The 19164-nt window shown below is 45.1% G+C and overlaps 1 protein-coding gene across 2 annotated transcripts in view; it reads right to left on the bottom strand.

Moving 5' to 3' along the window:
• TTC27 (tetratricopeptide repeat domain 27) overlaps window positions 1–19164 on the bottom strand; it is a 196778-nt gene that overhangs the window by 155584 nt on the left and 22030 nt on the right. For both annotated transcript variants that reach the window (XM_030557129.1, XM_030557130.1), the window contains exon 4: window positions 10976–11116. In XM_030557129.1, the coding sequence (XP_030412989.1) occupies window positions 10976–11116 (141 nt within the window). The remainder of the gene's footprint in view (window positions 1–10975; window positions 11117–19164) is intronic.

The raw sequence follows: 19164 nt of genomic DNA, 5'->3' as shown, positions 1-19164 counted from the left end.
AAGGAACATGCACATCTCACCACCACATACGTAAAGGAACTGTCAGAATCAGACATTTTAGGATTTCATATTAAGATCATTCTGAGCACACTCAACAAAAGACAAGCTAATTTAATATGGCTGAAAGTGCAGTTTAGTATTCATAAATAGATAACCATTAATATACGGAAGGGAGATAAAGGAATTCTCTCCTGAGGTTGTCCAGTAACAGAAAACCATGTGTACTTCTTTCTACGCTGCAACAAATAAACCACATTCTAATCTTTGAAGCCTATCCTGAGAGTAATTAAATCCAGGCTCTGGCAGGCCAACGTGAGTCAGAAAATCCAATCTACATCAAACACACGGGCTAGATCTCAATCCTACAGATACAAGCCAGACAAACAACGTTGTCTTAGGCCATGGCTACACTGGCACTTTACAACGCTGCAACTTTCACACTCAGGGGTGTGAAAAAACACCCCCCTGAGCGCTGCAAGATACAGCGCTGTAAAGCCTCAGTGTAATCAGTGCTGCAGCGCTGGAAGCGCGGCTCCCAGCGCTGCAAGCTACACCCATAAGAGTTGTGGTTTACGTGCAGCGCTGGAAGAGCTCTCTCCCAGCGCTGGCGCTCCGACTACACTCACACTTCAAAGCGCTGCCGCCGCAGTGCTCCCACAGCGCTGCCGCGGCAGCGCTTTGAAATGTCAAGTGTAGCCATACCCTTATCTACTCTACACATACTGGCTGTCGTTACACCTACACTAAAAAATACTGAGGGCTTGGCTATACTGAAGAGTTGCAGCACTAGTGGTGGCTTTACAGCGCTGCAACTCACTCACCATCCACACTTGCAAGGCACATACAGTGCTGCATCTCCCTGGCTACAGCGCTTCATGTACTCCACTTTGGCCTGGGGAGTAACTGCAGCGCTGGTGATGCAGCACTGCTCCGCCAGTGTGGCCACCAAAAGCGCTGTTATTGGCCTTCAGAGGTATTCGGAGGTACCCCAGAATGCCTCTTCAGCCACTCTGCTCATCAGTTCGAACTCTACTGCCCTGGCCTCAGGTGACCCGCCCTTTAAATGCCCCGAGAATTTTAAAAATCCCCTTCCTGTTTGCTCAGCCAGGTGTGGAGTGCAATCAGTGAATCTTTCCAGGTGACTATGCCTCCACACACCAAATGAGCCCCAGCATGGAGCAATGGCGAGTTGCTGGACCTCATCAGTGTTTGCGAGGAGAAAGCTGTGCAGTCCCAGCTGCGCTCCAGCCGTAGGAATTACGATACCTTTGGGCAGGTATCAAAGGCCATGCTGGAAAGGGGCCATAAACGGGACACGCTGCAGTGCAGGGTTAAAGTGAAGGAGCTGTGGAGTGCCTATTGCAAAGCCCACGAGGGAAACCGCCGCTCCGGCGCTGCCCCCATGACCTGCCGTTTTTACAAAGAGCTGGACGCGATACTTGGGGGTGACCCCACCACCAATCCAAGGACCATGATGGACACTTCAGAGTGGGGGGGGGGCGGGGAGAAGAGTGGGAGAGGACGAAACCGAGAGTGAGGGTACTGGGGTGGGGGGAGACACCCCGGAGTCCCTGGTGGCATGCAGCCAGAAGCTCTTCTCAAGTCAGGAGGAAGTGGTAGAGGACAAACAGAGGAGCGGGTTCCCAGCAAGCGGCTTTTATTTTCAGGATGAAAATTTTGGGGGAGAGGAGGGAGGGTTCTGCAAGCATGTCTAGATGTGGAATAGCGCATTGATGTGGTCTATCACGTCGCAGTAATCGGCCTCGGTAATCTCTTCAAGTTTCAGCCAGAGCGTGGGCAATGCGCTTGTGCAAGTTTATTGGGAGAGCCACCGTGGTCCTTGACCCAGTCAGGCTAATGCGTCCGTGCCATTGTGCTGTGAGGGGTGGGGGGACCATGGCTGCACACAGGAAAGCTGCATAGGGGCCAGGGTGGAATCCGCATTGCTGTAGAGGACCCTCCCGCTCTTCCCAGCTGACCCGCAGCAATGAGATATGTTCCAGGATCAACTCCTGTGGAAAATGTTGGGAGAGTGTTCAGTGTAGGTGCCCCCTGCAGCTGTTTGCTTTCCCCAACGCACAGAAACCCCGAGGACAGTACAGCCCTGAAGCAATCAGTCCCCCATACTCACCATTTCAGGGCTCCCGTGGGTTATGTGTGCTCTCTTTGGTATGGGAAAATCATGCTACTGTGAAGAATGTTACTCCTTCACTATGTGGGAATAACTGTCTGAGATATAAACAATGCTGCCTCTGTTAAGTGTTGCCTTTTTTGCCTTTCCACAAGCAACTTTGAGTTCTTGGCTGCCCGTGTTATCAACAGCTCAAAGACTCCAAAACCTCCGGAAGAAGCCGAGAAAAAGCAAAGAAGACCTGCTGCAAGCAGTTATGGAGCACTCTGCCACAGAGAATCAAAAAGTGCAGGACTAGAGGGAAAGGGAAAGCAGGATCCGCCAGAAAAACGCAGCGGCCAGGAAGAAAAGCACAAAGCAGCTGATAAGCATCCTGGCGTGCCAAGCGGACTCTATCCAGGCGCTCGTAGCCATGCAGGCAGAGCACTACCGCGCCGGCCCCTCCCCCCGTCCCAAAGCTCTTTCCCTTGTGCCCCAATGTCAGCTCTAAACCCCCTTTCCCAGCATCCAGGTTCTTACTACCACCAGCTGCCTCCAACACCTGTACATTCACCAACCAGCCCTGAGAACTACGACCCTTACCCTCTGCACTCAACCCCCATCACCAGGCAGTATAAGCATCCTGAAGTGCAGCAGTCATTGCACAGCACTCCAGACAGGACATATTCAAACCTGTGACTGTACAGTTCCCCATCCTACCCAACCCCCCTGCCCTTTTAGGTTCCCAAAATGTTGGGTGTCTGTCAATAAAGTTATTTTCTTTTCAGTAAATGAATTCTTGGCTTTGAAAACAGTCTTTATTATTGCAAAAAGACAAAGATATTTTAGCCCAGGAAAGAAACAGGCACTGCAAATCAGCTTAGGAAAAACAGATTCCTACTAACATTGTAACCACTGCACTTTGCTCTCATGTAAGGCACCAAACATTACTATTGGTTTTCAGCCTCAAATTCCTCCCTCAAGGCATCCCTAATCCTTGAAGCCCTGTGCTGGGCCTCTCTAGTAGCCCTGCTCTCTGGCTGTGCAAATTCAGCCTCCAGGCGTTGAACCTCGGAGGTCCATGCCTGACTGAATCTTTCACCCTTCCTGTCACAAATATTATGGAGAGTACAGCACGCGGATATAACCGGGGGAATGCTGATTCCCCCAAGTCTAGCTTCCCATACAGAGATCACCAACGCCCCTTTAAACGGCCAAAAGCACACTCCACAGTCATTCGGCACTGGCTCAGCCTATAGTTGAACCAGTCCTTGCTCCTGACAAGTTTCCCTGTATACGGTTTCATGAGCCAAGGCATTAACGGGTGAGGGAGCTCCAAGGATCACAATGGGCATTTCAGCGTCCCCTCCTGTGATCTTCTGGTCTGGGAAAAAAGTCCCGGCCTGCAGCTTCCTGAACAGGCCAGTGTTCGAAAGATGCATGCATCATGCACCTTTCTGGGCCAGCCTGCGTTAATGTCAGTGAAACGCCCACAGTGTTCCACAAGCGCCGGGAGAACCATAGAGAAATACCCCTTCCGATTAACGTACTCGGATGCTAGGTGGGGTGGTGCCAGAATAGGAATATGCGTCCCATCTATTGCCCCTCCACAGTTAGGGAAACCCATTTGTGCAAAACCATCCACAATGTCCTGCATGTTCCCCAGAGTCACGGTTCTTCTTAGCAGGGTGTGATTAATGGCCCTGCAAACTTGCATCAACACGATTCCAACAGTCGACTTTCCCACTCCAAACTGGTTCCCGACCGATTGGTAGCTGTCTGGAGTTGCCAGCTTCCAGATTGCAATAGCCACCCGCTTCTCCACCGTCAGGGCAGCTCTCAATCTCATGTCCTTGCGCCGCAGGGTGGGGGCAAGTTCAGCACACAGTCCCATGAAAGTGGCTTTTCTCATCTGAAAGTTCTGCAGCCACTGCTCCCATTCCAGACTTCCATGACGATGTGATTCCACCACTCAGCGCTTGTTTCCCGAGTCCAAAAGCGACTTTCCACGGTGCTGAGCATTTCCATGAATGCCAGAAGCAATTTAGTGTCATACGCGTCAGGCAACTTGCTATCATTGTCAGACTCCTCATCACTTTGTATCCTAAGGAATAGCTCAACTGCCAAAAGTGATGTGCTGGCGAGACTCGTCAGCATACTCCTCAGCAGTTCAAGCTCCATTTCCCACAGAAATCGCGCTGCACAGAAACCGTTGAGAGAATCAAGATGGCGCCAAACGTGGAAGGAAAAACAGAGATTGCTGGGATGTGAAGTGATGCATCATGGGGCGTTGGTACAGGAAGCAGAATGACCTGCCTCCTCCGCCCCCTTCCCACAACGCCAAAGTGGCGCTAAAATGGGACGAGGTGCTCTGTGGGATAGCTGCCCATAACGCAGCACTCCCAACACCGCTGCAAATGCTGCAAATGTGGCCACACTGCAGTGCTGGTAGCTGTCAGTGTGGCCACACTCCAGCGCTTTCCCTACACAGCTGTACGAAGACAGCTGTAACTCCCAGCGCTGCACACCTGCAAGTGTAGCCAAACTCTGAGACTTCAATACATTCCTATGAAGGAAAGATGAGAGATAGCATGTGAGACATTTTCACATGCCTATTATAACATATCCAGAGCACTAAATGCCACAACAACTATATGGGTGAAACCAGAAAAGTCATGAGCTCTTGAATGAACTCTCACAGGAAAGAAGAAAAAAAAAAACAAAAAACTACACCACCTGTGTGTGAACACTTTTCCCAAAGTGATCATTCTAGATCTGACCTATCATTTCCTCATTCTCAGAGGAAACCTACGCAACACTTTCAAAAGACAAGCATGGGAATTTAAATTTATAAATCATGGTCTTAATAAAGACACTGTATTTAGGGCTTATTACAACAACAATCCGTAACTCATTTTTTGTTTTGGGGTGGGGGGGGTGGGTGTTAATCAGCCACATCACCTTGAATGGTCCCCTAGAATATGTGCTAACTACTTATGTTAAACTATCTATCTGTCTGATCTTGTAGTTAACTGTGACATTCTATGCATCTTTCCCAGACCTGAGGAAGAGTTCTGAGTAGCTGGAAAGCTTCTCTTTCCCACCAATAGAAGTTGGTCCAATAAAAGATATTACCTCACTCACCTCATCTCTCTAATATCCTGGGACCAACACAGCTACAACACTGCATTTTCACTTGTAGTCAATAATATGAGATACTTGTAAAACTGAAACAAACAAACATTCTTGTTACCTAAACTCCACATTTTTCTCTGCAAATTACAGTGCAGTTTTATCACAGGTTGTATTTGGTGTTTCTCTTAGAACCTCGGGTCATGGAATCAGGCATTTACATGAGAATCTCACCTTTTGCTTTTTAAAAAAAGGTTTCCTGCCTTAGCTTGAAAATGTGAAGTGAGTGCACACTAAGAAGCCAGAAGGTAAATACAAAGAACCCAAAATGTATTATTTTTGAAAATATTATTTTTAACTCAAACTAGCAATTTTTTTATTTTTATTTTTGTTTGGGGGTGGGGCGGAGCGGCGCAGGCTGACCATGTTTAAATGCCTGAGGTTAGTAAGGACAAGCAAACTTTAATTTTAATTCTTTGCTTTCAAGTCTCCAGAACATGAAGAGATCATGTTTTTTTGTGCCAAGCAGCTTTGCATTTTTACTGTGCACAGATAACTTTGACACAGCCTATTTTTAAAACTTCAGACCAGTTTATGAAGTTTATCCTCAATAATAAGGCCAAGTATCTTTGACATATTCAGAGAAATTCAGTTTAAAATTAAATGTGTTTGAAATAAATTTCAAGTTAACAAAGAATGTGCATCACCTAGGAGAAAAAGCAAGGCCAGCTTCTGTATATTTTGAACTCTGCACATTAAAAAGTTTATTTCAATGTATGAGCATATAAACGTGTGAACATTAAAAACTTGCAACATTTATAAGTCACATTGCATACTGAATTACATCGTGAGTTGTGAGACTAAGCACACTTGTTAATAGTTTTATAAAATCAATACAAAGAAATATTAAAGCAATCTTGAATTTGAGACAGACAAAATGTACTACAGTAGAACCTCAGAGTTACGAAACCTCGAAAATGCTTGTTTGCAACTCTGAACAAAATCTTATGATTGTTCTTTGCAAAGTTTACAACTGAACACTGACTTAATACAGCTTTGAAACTTTACTATGCAGAAGAATAATGCTTCTTTCCCTTTACTTTTTTAATAGTTTACATTTAATGCAGTACTATACTGTACTTGCTTTTTTTTTGGTCTCTGCTGCTGTCTGATTGTGTACTTCTGGTTCCAAATGTGTGTTGTCGACTGGTCAGTTCTTAACTCTGGTGTTCGCAACTCTGAGGTGCTACTGTACGTATATATGGAAGCAGTTACGGTTGCTGTAGGAGTCATAACTGAATTTTCTTCTTTTCAACCACAATGATATATTAATGCAGCTTTTTGCACTACGAGAAATAGAGTAGCTTTTAAAGAAATAATTTCATTTACTTATAAGAGTCATCAGGCACAACCTACAACAATTGGGTAGATTTTAATATCTTCAGTATATCATCTAAAACAAGCCCACAAAATATAAAGGTAAGTGTCTGGTTTGCTCTGTAAATCTACATACGAAATTCACTGCAAAAAAAAAGTATCTGATTTGTAGTCAAAAATATTATTCTATGATTCTGTGCAATATTGACAAACTCGAGCATTCAAAAAAATCATGAAAATTGGGTCTTTGTTTCTTTACAGTTCAGCTCCTCTAAAGTCTTATTTATTATCTGAAATCAAAATTTGACAACACAGTTTTCTTCTGTGGAAGGTAGGAGGACAGTGAGAATTTATGGATTAATTCCAGTGAACAATAATCAGCATCTGGACTGGTAGTGTGAAGTAAAGCTTTTTGTGTCTATGCGTCTGGTTTATGTTTTCCCCAAAACTGTGCTCACCACAATCTTCATGTGGGGAGAGAGAAGGGAGGGCTGTGCCTGGCCAGCTGGAAGAAAAGGTGTGTTGCCTCTTTAAGGGCTCCCTTTTAACTGGTGGGGAGAAGGAGGAAGTTTATATGGATGGGAAGGAAGGGCACAAAGAAGTTGGGGCCAGATCAGGAGGACATCACTGCATTGGCCCTTCCTGCTGATCATACGAGTAAGTGTCAATTTCAGCTGACACAAAATATCACTTGGTAATAATCAGTGCACCGACAGGGACTGGGTGTCCGCAGCCCTGTGGCTGTGCAGGGAGCCCCCTGCAGCCCTGCTGTCACAGCAGAGACTGAGCAGGTCCTGACAGTGGAGCTGCAGAGGACTCCCTGTGTATCTCAGGCCTGTGATACCCAATCTGCGCAGGCACAAGGTGTGTGGGGAGCCTGTGGACCTGGCAGGGCAGAGCAGAGACCCCCAGCCAGAACTGCAAGGAGGGTAACAAGCCCCTGGCTCCAGGGAAGGACACTCTCCTTCCGAACAGTTCCTGGCCAAGGATGGCGCTCACACACACCTGACTGGTGAGTGGGGCCCGTGACACTGGATCCCTGCAGACACAAGGTACGGGGAAGATGGGAGTCCTGGCCGAGCAGAGACCTCCAGGCAGAACTGCAATGATCTGTCATCATCATCCTTGGCTGCGGAGGAGGCAACCCCTCTGTTGAATGGCTCCTTTTCCAGTAAGAGCCATTCAGCAATGGAGTGGCTTCCTTCCCGGCCAGAAGCTTGTCGTCGTCCTCCTCATGGCCCTAGCTGGGAGGGCATGTGGGGAGAATGGGGGTGTTGTCTTCTCTGCCAGGACCACAGCCTTCCTCTCACCTTGTGCCTGCAAGGATTCAGTGTCAAGTGCCACAATGCACTGCAGGAAGCCCCCTGCAGCCCCACTGTCAAAACTACCCCCCAACTGAAAAAAAATAAAAATACTTACAAATAGATTTTTTTAACAGATAAAAATTGTTAAATTTAGGGAAAAAATAAAATAAACATTTAAATAAAATAAACAAACAAACAAAGATCTGCCACGCCTATCTGCATATATATTGCAGAATACTGAGGTCGGAAGCTAGCATCCCTAACAGGAGCAGAATTAAGGTTGACGACTGTAGTGTACAACAGGTGCAATAGTGGTAAGGTATGTTTGTGGGTGGAGGAGTAGAGGGTACATACTGATTGCGTCTTAGCTTTTCATTTCATTGTATTTGTGATTTGGAGTTAGGTATGCATGTTGTGTGCATAGCATCTTTTTTTAAATAAACCTGAGGAATTTTTATACAAATGAACACATACATGCAAATTCAATTATGGTTTACCATTATGTGTAGCAGGAAGCAGTTCTCTCTCTGAGCTATCCAACTCTCACTGATTTCAGCAGAGGCCTTTCCACTGACTTTAATGGAATCTGGATGAGGCTTTAGAAGCTTTTTGGAAGCCACAGAAAGGAAGCATGAATGGCTTTCTTTATAATAAAGAACAGCTGACAAAGATGAAGTATTTGCTTTCGAAACCTAACTGAGGCAAACAAAATTGTAATACAAGGGATGGACAAGGTTCTACGGCTATCTCAGACCATAGCTCAAAGGAGAATTATAACTGATTAAAGTTGTGCACATATAAGCAATACAAAAATCTACCCCAATTTAACTTACCCCACTCCGCTTGCACTGGTAGAATGTGCATGCTAGAGTTCACAAGTAGTGTAATTTTGCAAATAAGATATAACAGTAAGGTTACTATCCATAAATATATATGAATCTCTATACAGAATGGCACTAAGCCCTTAATGTTTTCCAGATTTGTTAATTTTGGTTATTTCACCGTGTGTGTGTGTGTGTGTGTGTGTGTGTGTGTGTGTGTGTGTGTGTGTGTGTGTGTGTGTGTGTGTGTGTGTGTGTGTGTGTGTGTGTGTAAGCAACTGTTATAATATGCTACTGTCTATAAATGCCAAGAAAGTATTTATATATACACACTTCTGTTCACACGTAAGTGTACATCAACCTAAAAGGACTACACACACAGCGTCTAGGGAAAAAAATCTAAACCAATTTCCATGCAGTTGATTATAATCTGCCTTGAGAGGAGCCATCAAAGTGTACAAAATACTGTCTATTTTAAACTGCAATGAAATATGACTTATGATATCAAGCTGAACAAAGCAATGGCTCACAAACAGGAGACCTTGTAAAAGAGGTCAAATCCTTCCCCTCCTCCCCCGCAATCACTTTGTTTAGAAACCCAAAGGCAATTTAAACATGACTGTGTTAGGAAATGAATACTATTCTATTCACAACCCTGTAGCTGAGGATATATCTGGGGTTTATAAGCTCAGTGATAAAAATTTCCTCTGGCCTACAGTTTGCCACACAGAGGTCTCAGAGTCGAAAAGAACATTTTTGTAAAAATTTCAGATAAGTCAGTTGAGCTGTGCATGGCACTTATTTTATTACGTTTAATTTTGGGGGGATGGTTTCAGGATTTTCTTTTGAATTATTTTAAAATTTGACAAGTATTTAGTCTTTCATGTAGAATTTGTGAAAAACAGGGCTATATTAATGTTTTAAAAGGTAGATTTCTCAGAATTTTATCCAATTCTAAGCCTATTTACATGAATATTATAGAACTGAAATATTGAGAGTTTTTCATTGGATTTAAACTTACATGAGAAAGAATGGCTGGGTCACATTAGGAAACTTGCAGAAAATGGTTTTCAGCAGCTGCTGCTCCTGAACTAGCATTAAAACTTGGTTTTATCACTTTTAATAGTGTAAACAAGCCTTTGGACAGGAGGAGGTCCCTCACTGCGCCTGTTTGTACACCAGGTACATTTTCTCCCCTTCTGGCTGACCTAATTGCTGGAGCTGAACAGCATTCATCCGGAGTGAGAGAGGAAAAACAAGAGAGAGCCTGGCTTCCAGAAGTTCAAAACAACCAGGAACATCTCTCACACTGTTTAACTCAGGCCCCTATGAAGATTCAGCTGGAAGTAGGGGTTTGCCTGCGCAAGCACCAAGATGGACTAAGGAAGCCTTCTGACCTCAAGCCAGGGCCTGCTCAACTGCAATGCATTGGAGGGAAGTCACTGCTGCTAAGGGTCTCCTCGGCTCCAGAATTGCCCTCTGCCAATCAGACTGCTTTTAAGCTAACGCAAAGGAGCAAAATAGTCAGAAAACTTTTTTTTAAGGAGGAACTCAGGGAAACCTCTCTGTCTTTCATGTTAAATCAGAAAGGGGAGCGGATAGGGATATGGTCCCCATAGTTGTTTAGTACTCCTAATGTGCTGGCAGGGTGAGGATCTAGCTGAAAATTCAGAACTCAAGGAGAGGAATTTCTTATCCTTTCTAAAATGGGAACAGCCAGAGAATGTGCTGCACTGGCTTACAAAGATTAGCAGTTTTTAAAATAACTTTACAGTATGTAAAAGTTTGAGAAACAAAGGTTACAGTATGTTAGAACTATACATACTACTGTACATTTACACTCATGTTATTCTAATTACATATGTAAGAAAAAGAGCAAATTCTAACACTGAAATTATCTTCATGAAAAAGAGCTGCCTTCATCCCTCACAAGGGAAAAAGCCCCAGTAGTCATTTCTCTGGCTTAGCTATTAGAAATTCAATGTACATAACTTATCTTTTAGAAAAGATAAACCTTGATTTTAATTCCCTCACTATTGTAGTCACTGCTTTGTTTTGTAGAACTGTTCTTTTAGAGTAAGTCATCTCTGAAAGCAGAACAGGCAATAAAAAAGAGGGAAGACAAACGAAATGGAAGAGAAGAAAATAGTAGACAGAACGAGACACTGGAAGAAAAATGAGAACCAATCCATGTCTGGCAACCACCATAACTCTTTCCACGTATTTCATACCTGAATAGCAGCAAGTTTATGTCTCGAATGCACAAGAATCACTCTGGCTAACATCAACAAGATAGGAAGAGAAGTCAGATTATAGACTGATTCACCATCCAGAACCAGCATACTCAGAACAGCTGTACACAATGCTTTGGGCTGAAAAAAGAAAGAACAAATAATAATATCAGCACCAGACAATATTAAAGCACTTAAATAGAAAATAATGTATTACAGGGCTGTAAAACGATTACTCAGCACCTCACTGTGATGCTCTGTACCTCGGGGGAACAGCCTACATTCCCATGTTCATTTTTATAAAATAACTGTGTGGTATCCAATGCAAAGTTTGCCATGTTGGGTGTCTTCGGAAGGCTCATAATGCACTGAGCATGGTTGTTATAGTAATGTTATAGTAACTGTTACAGTAATGTTATAGTAAGGTTATAGGTTATAATTTCATGTATACAATTATGAGGCTGAAAATGTATCCTCATGGCTTAAGCCTTAAAGCACACCCATGCAAAAACTCTCCAAGAACAGAGACGCAGTTCACACCTTGTCAGGGCATGGATAGGACAAACCCATCCCAGCCTCATAGGAACAATGGACACTGGCTTAGGCAGCAACAAAAGAATCTGTTGGACCCTCTTGGGAGTCACTCCTTCCTTTGGGCAGTTTGGAATTGCAATGAGGTAATGCTCACCTGACTCTGAAGGGGGGGAGGGGTAAGGAGGGCAAAGCCAAGAGGAAAGAAAGGACATGATAAAAGGGAGAGACATTTTGCCATGCTCTCTCTCTCTTCCACTTACATCTACAAACACCACCACCAAGCAACTGAAACACTGATCAAAGGGGAGAGCCTGACTGAAAAGTAACCAGCCAGCCTGTGGTGAGAAGCATTTAAGTTTTTAAAGACACTGAAAGTGTTAAGATCAGCTTAGAATGTGTTTTGCTTTTATTTCATTTGACCAAATCTGACTCATTATGCTTTGACTTATAATCACTTAAAATCTGCCTTTATAGTTAATAAATCAATTTGTTTCTTCTACCTAAAGCAGCATATTTGGTTTGAAGTGGATCAGAGACTCTCCTTGGGATAACAAGCCTGGTACATATCAATTTCTTTGTTAAATTGACAAACTTATATAAGCTTACAGCATTCAGCAAGTATAACTGGACACTGCAAGACAGAGGTTCCTAGGCTTGTGTCTGGGACCAGAGCTAGCGTCATTCGGTTATTGGCTAGCACAGGGGTAGGCAACCTTTCAGAAGCGGTGTGTCAAGTCTTCATTTATTCACTCTAATTTAAGGTTTCTCATGCCGGTAATACATTTTAACGTTTTTTACAAGGTCTCTCTCTATAAGTCTATATATTATATAACTAAACTAGTGTTGTATTGTAAAATAAACAGGGTTTTCAAAATGTTTAAGACGCTTCATTTAAAATGAAATTAAAATGTTGATCTTATGCTGCCGGCTCGCTCAGCCCGCTGCTGGTCTGGGGTTCTGTTCACCTAGGCTGGCAGCGGGCTGAGCGGGTTCTGCGGCCGGGACCTCGGCTGGCAAGGGTCCGTCAGCCAGAACCCCAGACCAGCAGTGGGCTGTGCGGGGCTGGCGGCCAGGACCCAGAGAGCCGGGGGCAGAGGGCTGGAGTCAGGGCTGGGTATGTGAGGGGGTGTAGATGTCAGGGCAGAGGGGGCGCTGGGTATGGGTGGGGGTGCCAGAATCAGGGCTAGGGCTGCGGGTGGGGGGGAGGGGATGAAGGAGTCAAGTAGAGGGCTGAGCACGTATGAGGGAGGTACAGGGCTCAGAGCAGGGGCCTGGGAGGGTGCGGGGCTCAGGGCGTGGTGTGTGTGTGTGGGGGGGGTCGAGGATCAGGACTCAGGGGAGAGTGCTGGGTGACTGCCCCCCTAAAAACTCTCAACCCCACTGCTCCTTGTCTCCTGACTACCCTCTCCTGGGACCCCTGTCCCCAACTGCCCCCCAGGACCCCACCCTCTATCTAAGCCTCCCTGTTCCTTGTCCCCAGACTGGACTCTACCTCCTACCTGTCCCCTGACTGCCCCGACCCTCTTCCATACCCCCAACCCCAGCCAGACCCCCGGGACTCCCATGCCTATCCAACCACTCCCTGTCTCCTGACAGGACTCCCAGAACTCCCGACCCATCCAACCCCCCCACTCCCTGCCTGCCTCAACCCCTTTCCACACCCCTGCCTCCTGACAGGAGCCCAGAACTCCCAACTCATACAACCCCCCGAGCTCGTCCCTTGACCACCCCCTACAGAGACCTCCCACCCTCCTTGCTCCCAGTCCCCTGCCTGCCCTGACTCCTAATTCACCCCCTGCCCCCTCACAAACCCCGGGACTCCTATGCTCCATCCAACCCTCCCCGCCCCAACCACCCCCCGGGATCCCACCCCCCCATCCAACCCACCCTGCTCCCTGTCCCCTAACTGCCCCCACCCCTTATCCAACCCCCCCAGCCCTGGGCCCCTTACCATGAGGCTCCACACAGAGCTAGATAAGCTGCTCTGTGGGAGCACACAGCCCCACCCTACTGGTTGAGCAGGGAGTGTATCTGCCTCCTCGCGGAGCCAAACGCTGCCCCGCGGGAGCGCGCAGCCCCAATCCCCAGAGCGCTGCGCGCGGCGGCAGGGCTCCAGGGGAGGAGAGAAGGTGGGGGAGGGGCCAGCAGCTTGCTGCGCTCGCCTCTGCGTTCCGGCCCGGGAGCGCGGACCCCGCAGCTTGCCGTGCCGGGAGAGTGGGGCCATTTGCCCACCCTGTGCACACAGCTATGCTTCTGCTCCCTGCCCCTGCAGGGGAAGTGGAGGGCAGAGGAGAGCGCGCCGGGCTGCGCAGGATTTTTAGTGGCATGCTGGAGTCCCGGCAGGCTCCAGCGTGCCATTAAAAATTGGCTCGTGTGCCGTCTTTGGCACGCTTGCCATAGGTTGCTGACCCCTGGGCTAGCATCATTCGGTTGCAAGCAGCTGGGAGCAGGTTACATGCCAGAGGCTGTGCGTGAACAGCCCAGGAATGTGGGTTCTCACAGCAAAGCAGGGTAAGGCTGGCTCCCAGAGTCAAGGATTGGAGTGGCCTAGCAGATCACTGGTCCAGACAACACCAGAGGGGAATATCACACTGACCAGAGGATAAAGTCTGCTCACCAGGCTGACGTACACTCTCAAGCCACAACCCCACCCCAAGGCCTGCCCCTTCTTGCTTCATCTCCTGCTGATTGGGTATCCCTGCTAGATTGGGCTTAAAGACTCCAGTTCACTTCTGGGTAAAGTCTGCATCTCCAATTAACAGCACATAAATCCCATGTCAATTAACGATGCTGCCCACCAAACAAACTAACCAAAATTGCCTCCAATAATTTAATTAAGTCACCTTATAGTCACCCAAATAAGTCAATTTAGTGTATCCTTACATTGTCCAAATAACTTAATGCTGGGTGTTTCTCTAATAGTTAGTGCATGTTATCTCCTCCCTCCCCCAACACAGAGTCCTCTCATGGGGATAGTGTCAGCACAGTCCCTCATGCACATGCAGAACCCTCTACTTGGAAAATTATGTTCTATGGCTCCCGCTAAAGGGACTGCCCTCCAGAATGTCTCCTCTGCTTAATGGGCTATGAGTGCCGTCCCCCACAATGCATCCTGCTCTTAACCCAGAGTCCATGCATCCCTCCAACTAATGACAGCCTTCTCCCTTTACAAAGGCAGCTGGAGATATCTGTCTTCATGTCACTCCATCAGTTTACTCTTGCTTTATGTTTGGAAGCTTTCTTTAGCAAACAAAAGTTATGTACTTTTTTTCCCCCAAAAGTAATAGCTTTGCCTTCAACCTCTGGAGAATCTCTCATCTGAGAAAGATTCTTAGCCATCTTGGGTGAGTGGGCATTATTCAAGCCCTGATGCAATATTAGCTGAGCAATATATATGGCTGTTTAAATATTAATTTGTTCCCAAATGAAGTAAAGTTATCTGCATCTAAACAATAATCAACGCCTTGACTGTCAATTTTCACTCAAGAAAAAACTTGCTAACTGAAGTTGTTCACTTTTTAGTGGAGTCAAATCCTTGCCATAATAAAGCTTGCTTTTTTCCCTCCCTGATTTTTCTGGATAGTGCTGTAATTCATTTATATATATTTAGATAATTTAGCCTTGTATCCTGCAGCCACTGCTGCAGGTTATCAAACTGTTTGATACCGAGAGGAATTTTTACATGACATCAGCATAGTGGTTTCAATTCATTCATGAAAATGAAGTCTATGATGATCTGATGAACCACTTGTGAGTAAAACAGTAAAGGAAATAAGTTAAGACCTGCACCAAAAACCTAACCCCAGGCCCACTCAAAGGAAGAACTTTACCAACATCCGTAACTGATCTCATTTTATGAAAAAGGTAATATGCTAAAGCAGAGGTCCCCAAACTTTGGGGCATACCCTCGTAGGGGGGCGCAGAGGATCATTCGGGGGCATGGCTGGGGCCGCATGACAACCCACCATGGAGGCTGGGGAGGGAGCGCCACGCAGCTCTGCTCCTAGCCTTGTCTGCCAGTCCCATGTCCGGGGCTCTGGCTCCTGGTGCCACTCCTGCACCCCAGCTGTGGCCCCATCCTCGGAACATTTACCTCTGTCTACGCTCCCCTCCCCCTGGAGCCTTGACTCTGCTCCTGGCCCCAGTTGGGGGGGCAAAGACAGCGATAAGGGGGGGGTGCAACTCTGAAAAGTTTGGGGACCATTGTGCTAAAGAGTAGCACCAGGGATTCATTAGGAAACTAATTTATGCATACACCCACAAATTCAGTGCTGATTTTAAACTTTTTTTTTCTTTTTTAAATTTTTCCTATGCTTAAAGATACAATAAAATAAAGTACTAAGAAGCACACAGCATACCCACCTTCTATCAGCAAACCAGACGTCTATTTTGATAAAGACAAGTTCTCTGACCCTTGATATGTCGCAGCAATCTACAGTACAATTATTTGCTGCAGCAATCCATTAGGCACAAGTTCACATTTCAAAGCCACTAGCACAATAAAAGACACATCTGCCCAGTTAAAGCAGTGTCACAAGGACAACCAAGAGGGGTAGAGATGGGTGGTAATGCTGTCCCACACTTAGAGTTGGGTCTAGAAAGCCATAGCAATTTCCAGAAAGCCATAGCAATTTTTCTTTTTAAGTTGCTCTCAGAATGTCATGCCCTCCTCCATGCAACCACCACCACATGGAGAGTCCATTTTTTCATGTCCAGAAACCTAAGCCAACAGCTGATCCTCTAAACCTGCTCTCCAGACTGCGTTTAGGAATAAAACCCAAACCAACAGAAGTTACTGCTACAAGATATCAATGAGGATGAGAGCTTAGTAAGATACAAAAAAAGGTTAGATATTTACAATACTGCCAACTCTGATTAATGTGCATAAGCTTTGTCAAGTAGTCTCAGGCTAAGTACTGTTAGGTCTCAAACTTCCGGAAGCAGTAAGAAGAGAGTACAGTAAAATCCTGCAAGCATAAGCAAAATCTATCTAGGAAGCTTTACAGACTAAAAAGGAAATACTGTCAAGGTAAATACAGACTTGTGGTTACTATGCTCTGCAACCAAATACCTCTTTAAGCTGATTCAAGCATTTTTAAGTCTAGCAAATTAACCACTATTAGCCGCATAGAGAAGAGATGAGATGAGCTGAGCACTGGTGCACAGTTCATAAGTTCAAAATAACCACAAATGCCACCCTGGAATATTTGGCCACCTTGACTGGTTGACTTGTTTTGAAGCACGGCCAGCAAATACCGTATAAATAAGATGCAGAGGCGCGTGTGTGTGTGTGTGTGTGTGTGTGTGTGTTGACCTAAAAGAAACCGCTCTTTGTGAGGCTCACATACACCCCCTGAACCGAAGGGACTTGTGCTTCACTGACTATTTGTGCCTGGCCAGCGCAGGAAATGGTCAACTGAAAGGTAACATATCTTTGAACGAACGCAGGGTGAGATATGAACTAAAACAGTCTGGTGATGCTCGAGCTGGTTAATCTTAAGTCTGTATTAATACTATAGGTTTAATCAATATATAGTAACTGTATATGTTTTGTGCCTTGCTGGAAACAGGTACAGCGTTGGTAAAGTTAGTAGTTTATAAATCATAGTAGCTTTGCAAGCTGCTGTGCCTGTCTTCAGTATAAGATACCATCAAGTTATCATAGAAGTCAATAAAAGTTTATAAATTGATTAAAGTTATAAACAGGTTAAGGTTACTAAAATAAAGTTGATCAATGTATTAGTATTGCATATGAACTTGTGTTCGTTGGGGATGGTTACAGTACACAAAGTCATTAGGCACAAAGTCATCAGGCACATTCTGTCTGTGCTGCCTTTATAGTCATAAGTCATTAAAAATCTTTCTTAAGGAATAATTAGTTGTTAGTTTCTCTTTTGCAGACACTATTCAACCTCATTACATCTGTGTTGGGTGGTAGGAAGTAGCGATCACCTAGAGCCCACTAAGGCCCTAACAGGAGCCCCCCTAGGGCTCTGATGTGTGCCTCCTCCTTCCATTAATCTCCATACCAACATCAAGCATTCAAAAGTAATGACTCAAGCGTCCCTCACCCCCCCCTCCTCCATCTTAAGATTTGGCTAGAAATCATGAGGTTTTAAAAATATATATATATATATTTTGAGTTTTTATTTGCCTTCTAGTGTTTGAGCCATTAGAGATTGCATTTTAAAGCTTTAATCTACAGCAGGAGGGGGTTTCAGAAAACACATCAAATATAAAAAAAAGCCAGCATAAGAACTGCTAGTGTCAGTGTCCATTTTGGTCAATTTCACAGTGTTTTAACTATAGGGATCCTGATCCAAAAACGAGTTGCGGTGGTGGGGTGGTCGCAAAGTTACTGTAGGGGAAGTTGCGGTACTGCTACTCCTACTTCTGTGCTGCTGCTGGTGCCAGCGCTGCCTTCAGAGCTGGGCAGCTGGAGAGCGGTGGCTGTTGGCCAGGAGCCTAGCTCTGAAGGCAGAGCTGCCGCCAGCAGCAGCGCAGAAGGATGGCATGGTATGGTATTGCCACTCTTCCTTCTGTGCTGCTGCCTGATGGAGGGGCGCAGCCTTCAGAGCTGAGCACCTGGCCAATAGCTGCCACATTCCAGCCACCAACTCTGAAGGCAGCACAGAAGTAAGGGTGGCAATACCTGACCCCTCCTAAAATAACCCTGCGATCCCCCTGCAACTTCCTTTGGGTCCAGGACCCCCAATCTGAGAGACACTGGTCTCCTCTGTGAAATCTGTATAGTACAGGGTGGATAAAAATCAATGATTTTAAAAAAATGGATTTTATTTAAATCTGTTTTTGATAAAATGCTTTTTGAGGAAAAAACCTAAGATCGTTTTAATTAAGATACATGATAGCTCAGATATCTCATAATGGAATAGGGATTATAAATTCTAATTCTATAGTATGAGACAATATATTCATGTAATGTTTAAAAAAAGTTTTGTAAATGAGTTCCAATAGTTCATGGATTAGGGACTCACTCTTAGGGGTTCAAGGGGCTTCTGTATACATTATTTAGGTTAACCTTTCTATCTACCAATGGGACTCAGTGCTCAGACTAGAAGATACCATCAGAGATGGTTAGTTTTGCAGTAATCAAACTGGGGGTTTGTGTCTCCAGAGATAACATTCTTGTTAATAGCAAAAATGTTATAAATACATACACAAATAAATAAATAAATTAATACATAAATAAATAAATAAATAAATAGAGGTGAGAAACAACAGACCTCAACCTTATTGTCCCTCTGCAAATTTGTGTACACAGAGTCAATCCCTTATCTCTCTCTAAAAGTGCCAAGTTTCAAAAAGTTCAAGGAATAGAAGATTGTTGGGGGCTGAATAGATCTGGACAAGGAGAAGTCTGGAGATAAATGTGAGAAGGGAGGCACGGGCAGTAGAAACAAAAGTGAAACTGTTTGAGCAGCATATTCCAGAAGTCTTGAGGTCTTTTTGAGTGTAGTCTTCATTGATTTGAGATCTACCATACCATTCTCTGACTAGAAAGGAAAACCTATAATGGCAACAGGCTGTAAAATAGACCAAGTTTGGGAATATTTTAATCAAGTTCCTCGACCTGTTAGTAAGACAGGCATGCGTGCAAAATGCAAACAGTGCAGCAAAGAAATGCAAGGCCTGGT

This window comes from Gopherus evgoodei, chromosome 3, assembly GCF_007399415.2.
Source record: "Gopherus evgoodei ecotype Sinaloan lineage chromosome 3, rGopEvg1_v1.p, whole genome shotgun sequence".
In the NCBI taxonomy this organism is placed as follows: domain Eukaryota; kingdom Metazoa; phylum Chordata; order Testudines; family Testudinidae; genus Gopherus; species Gopherus evgoodei.
Note: the sequence above shows the minus strand (reverse complement) of the source record. Positions and strands in the feature narration are given on the sequence as shown.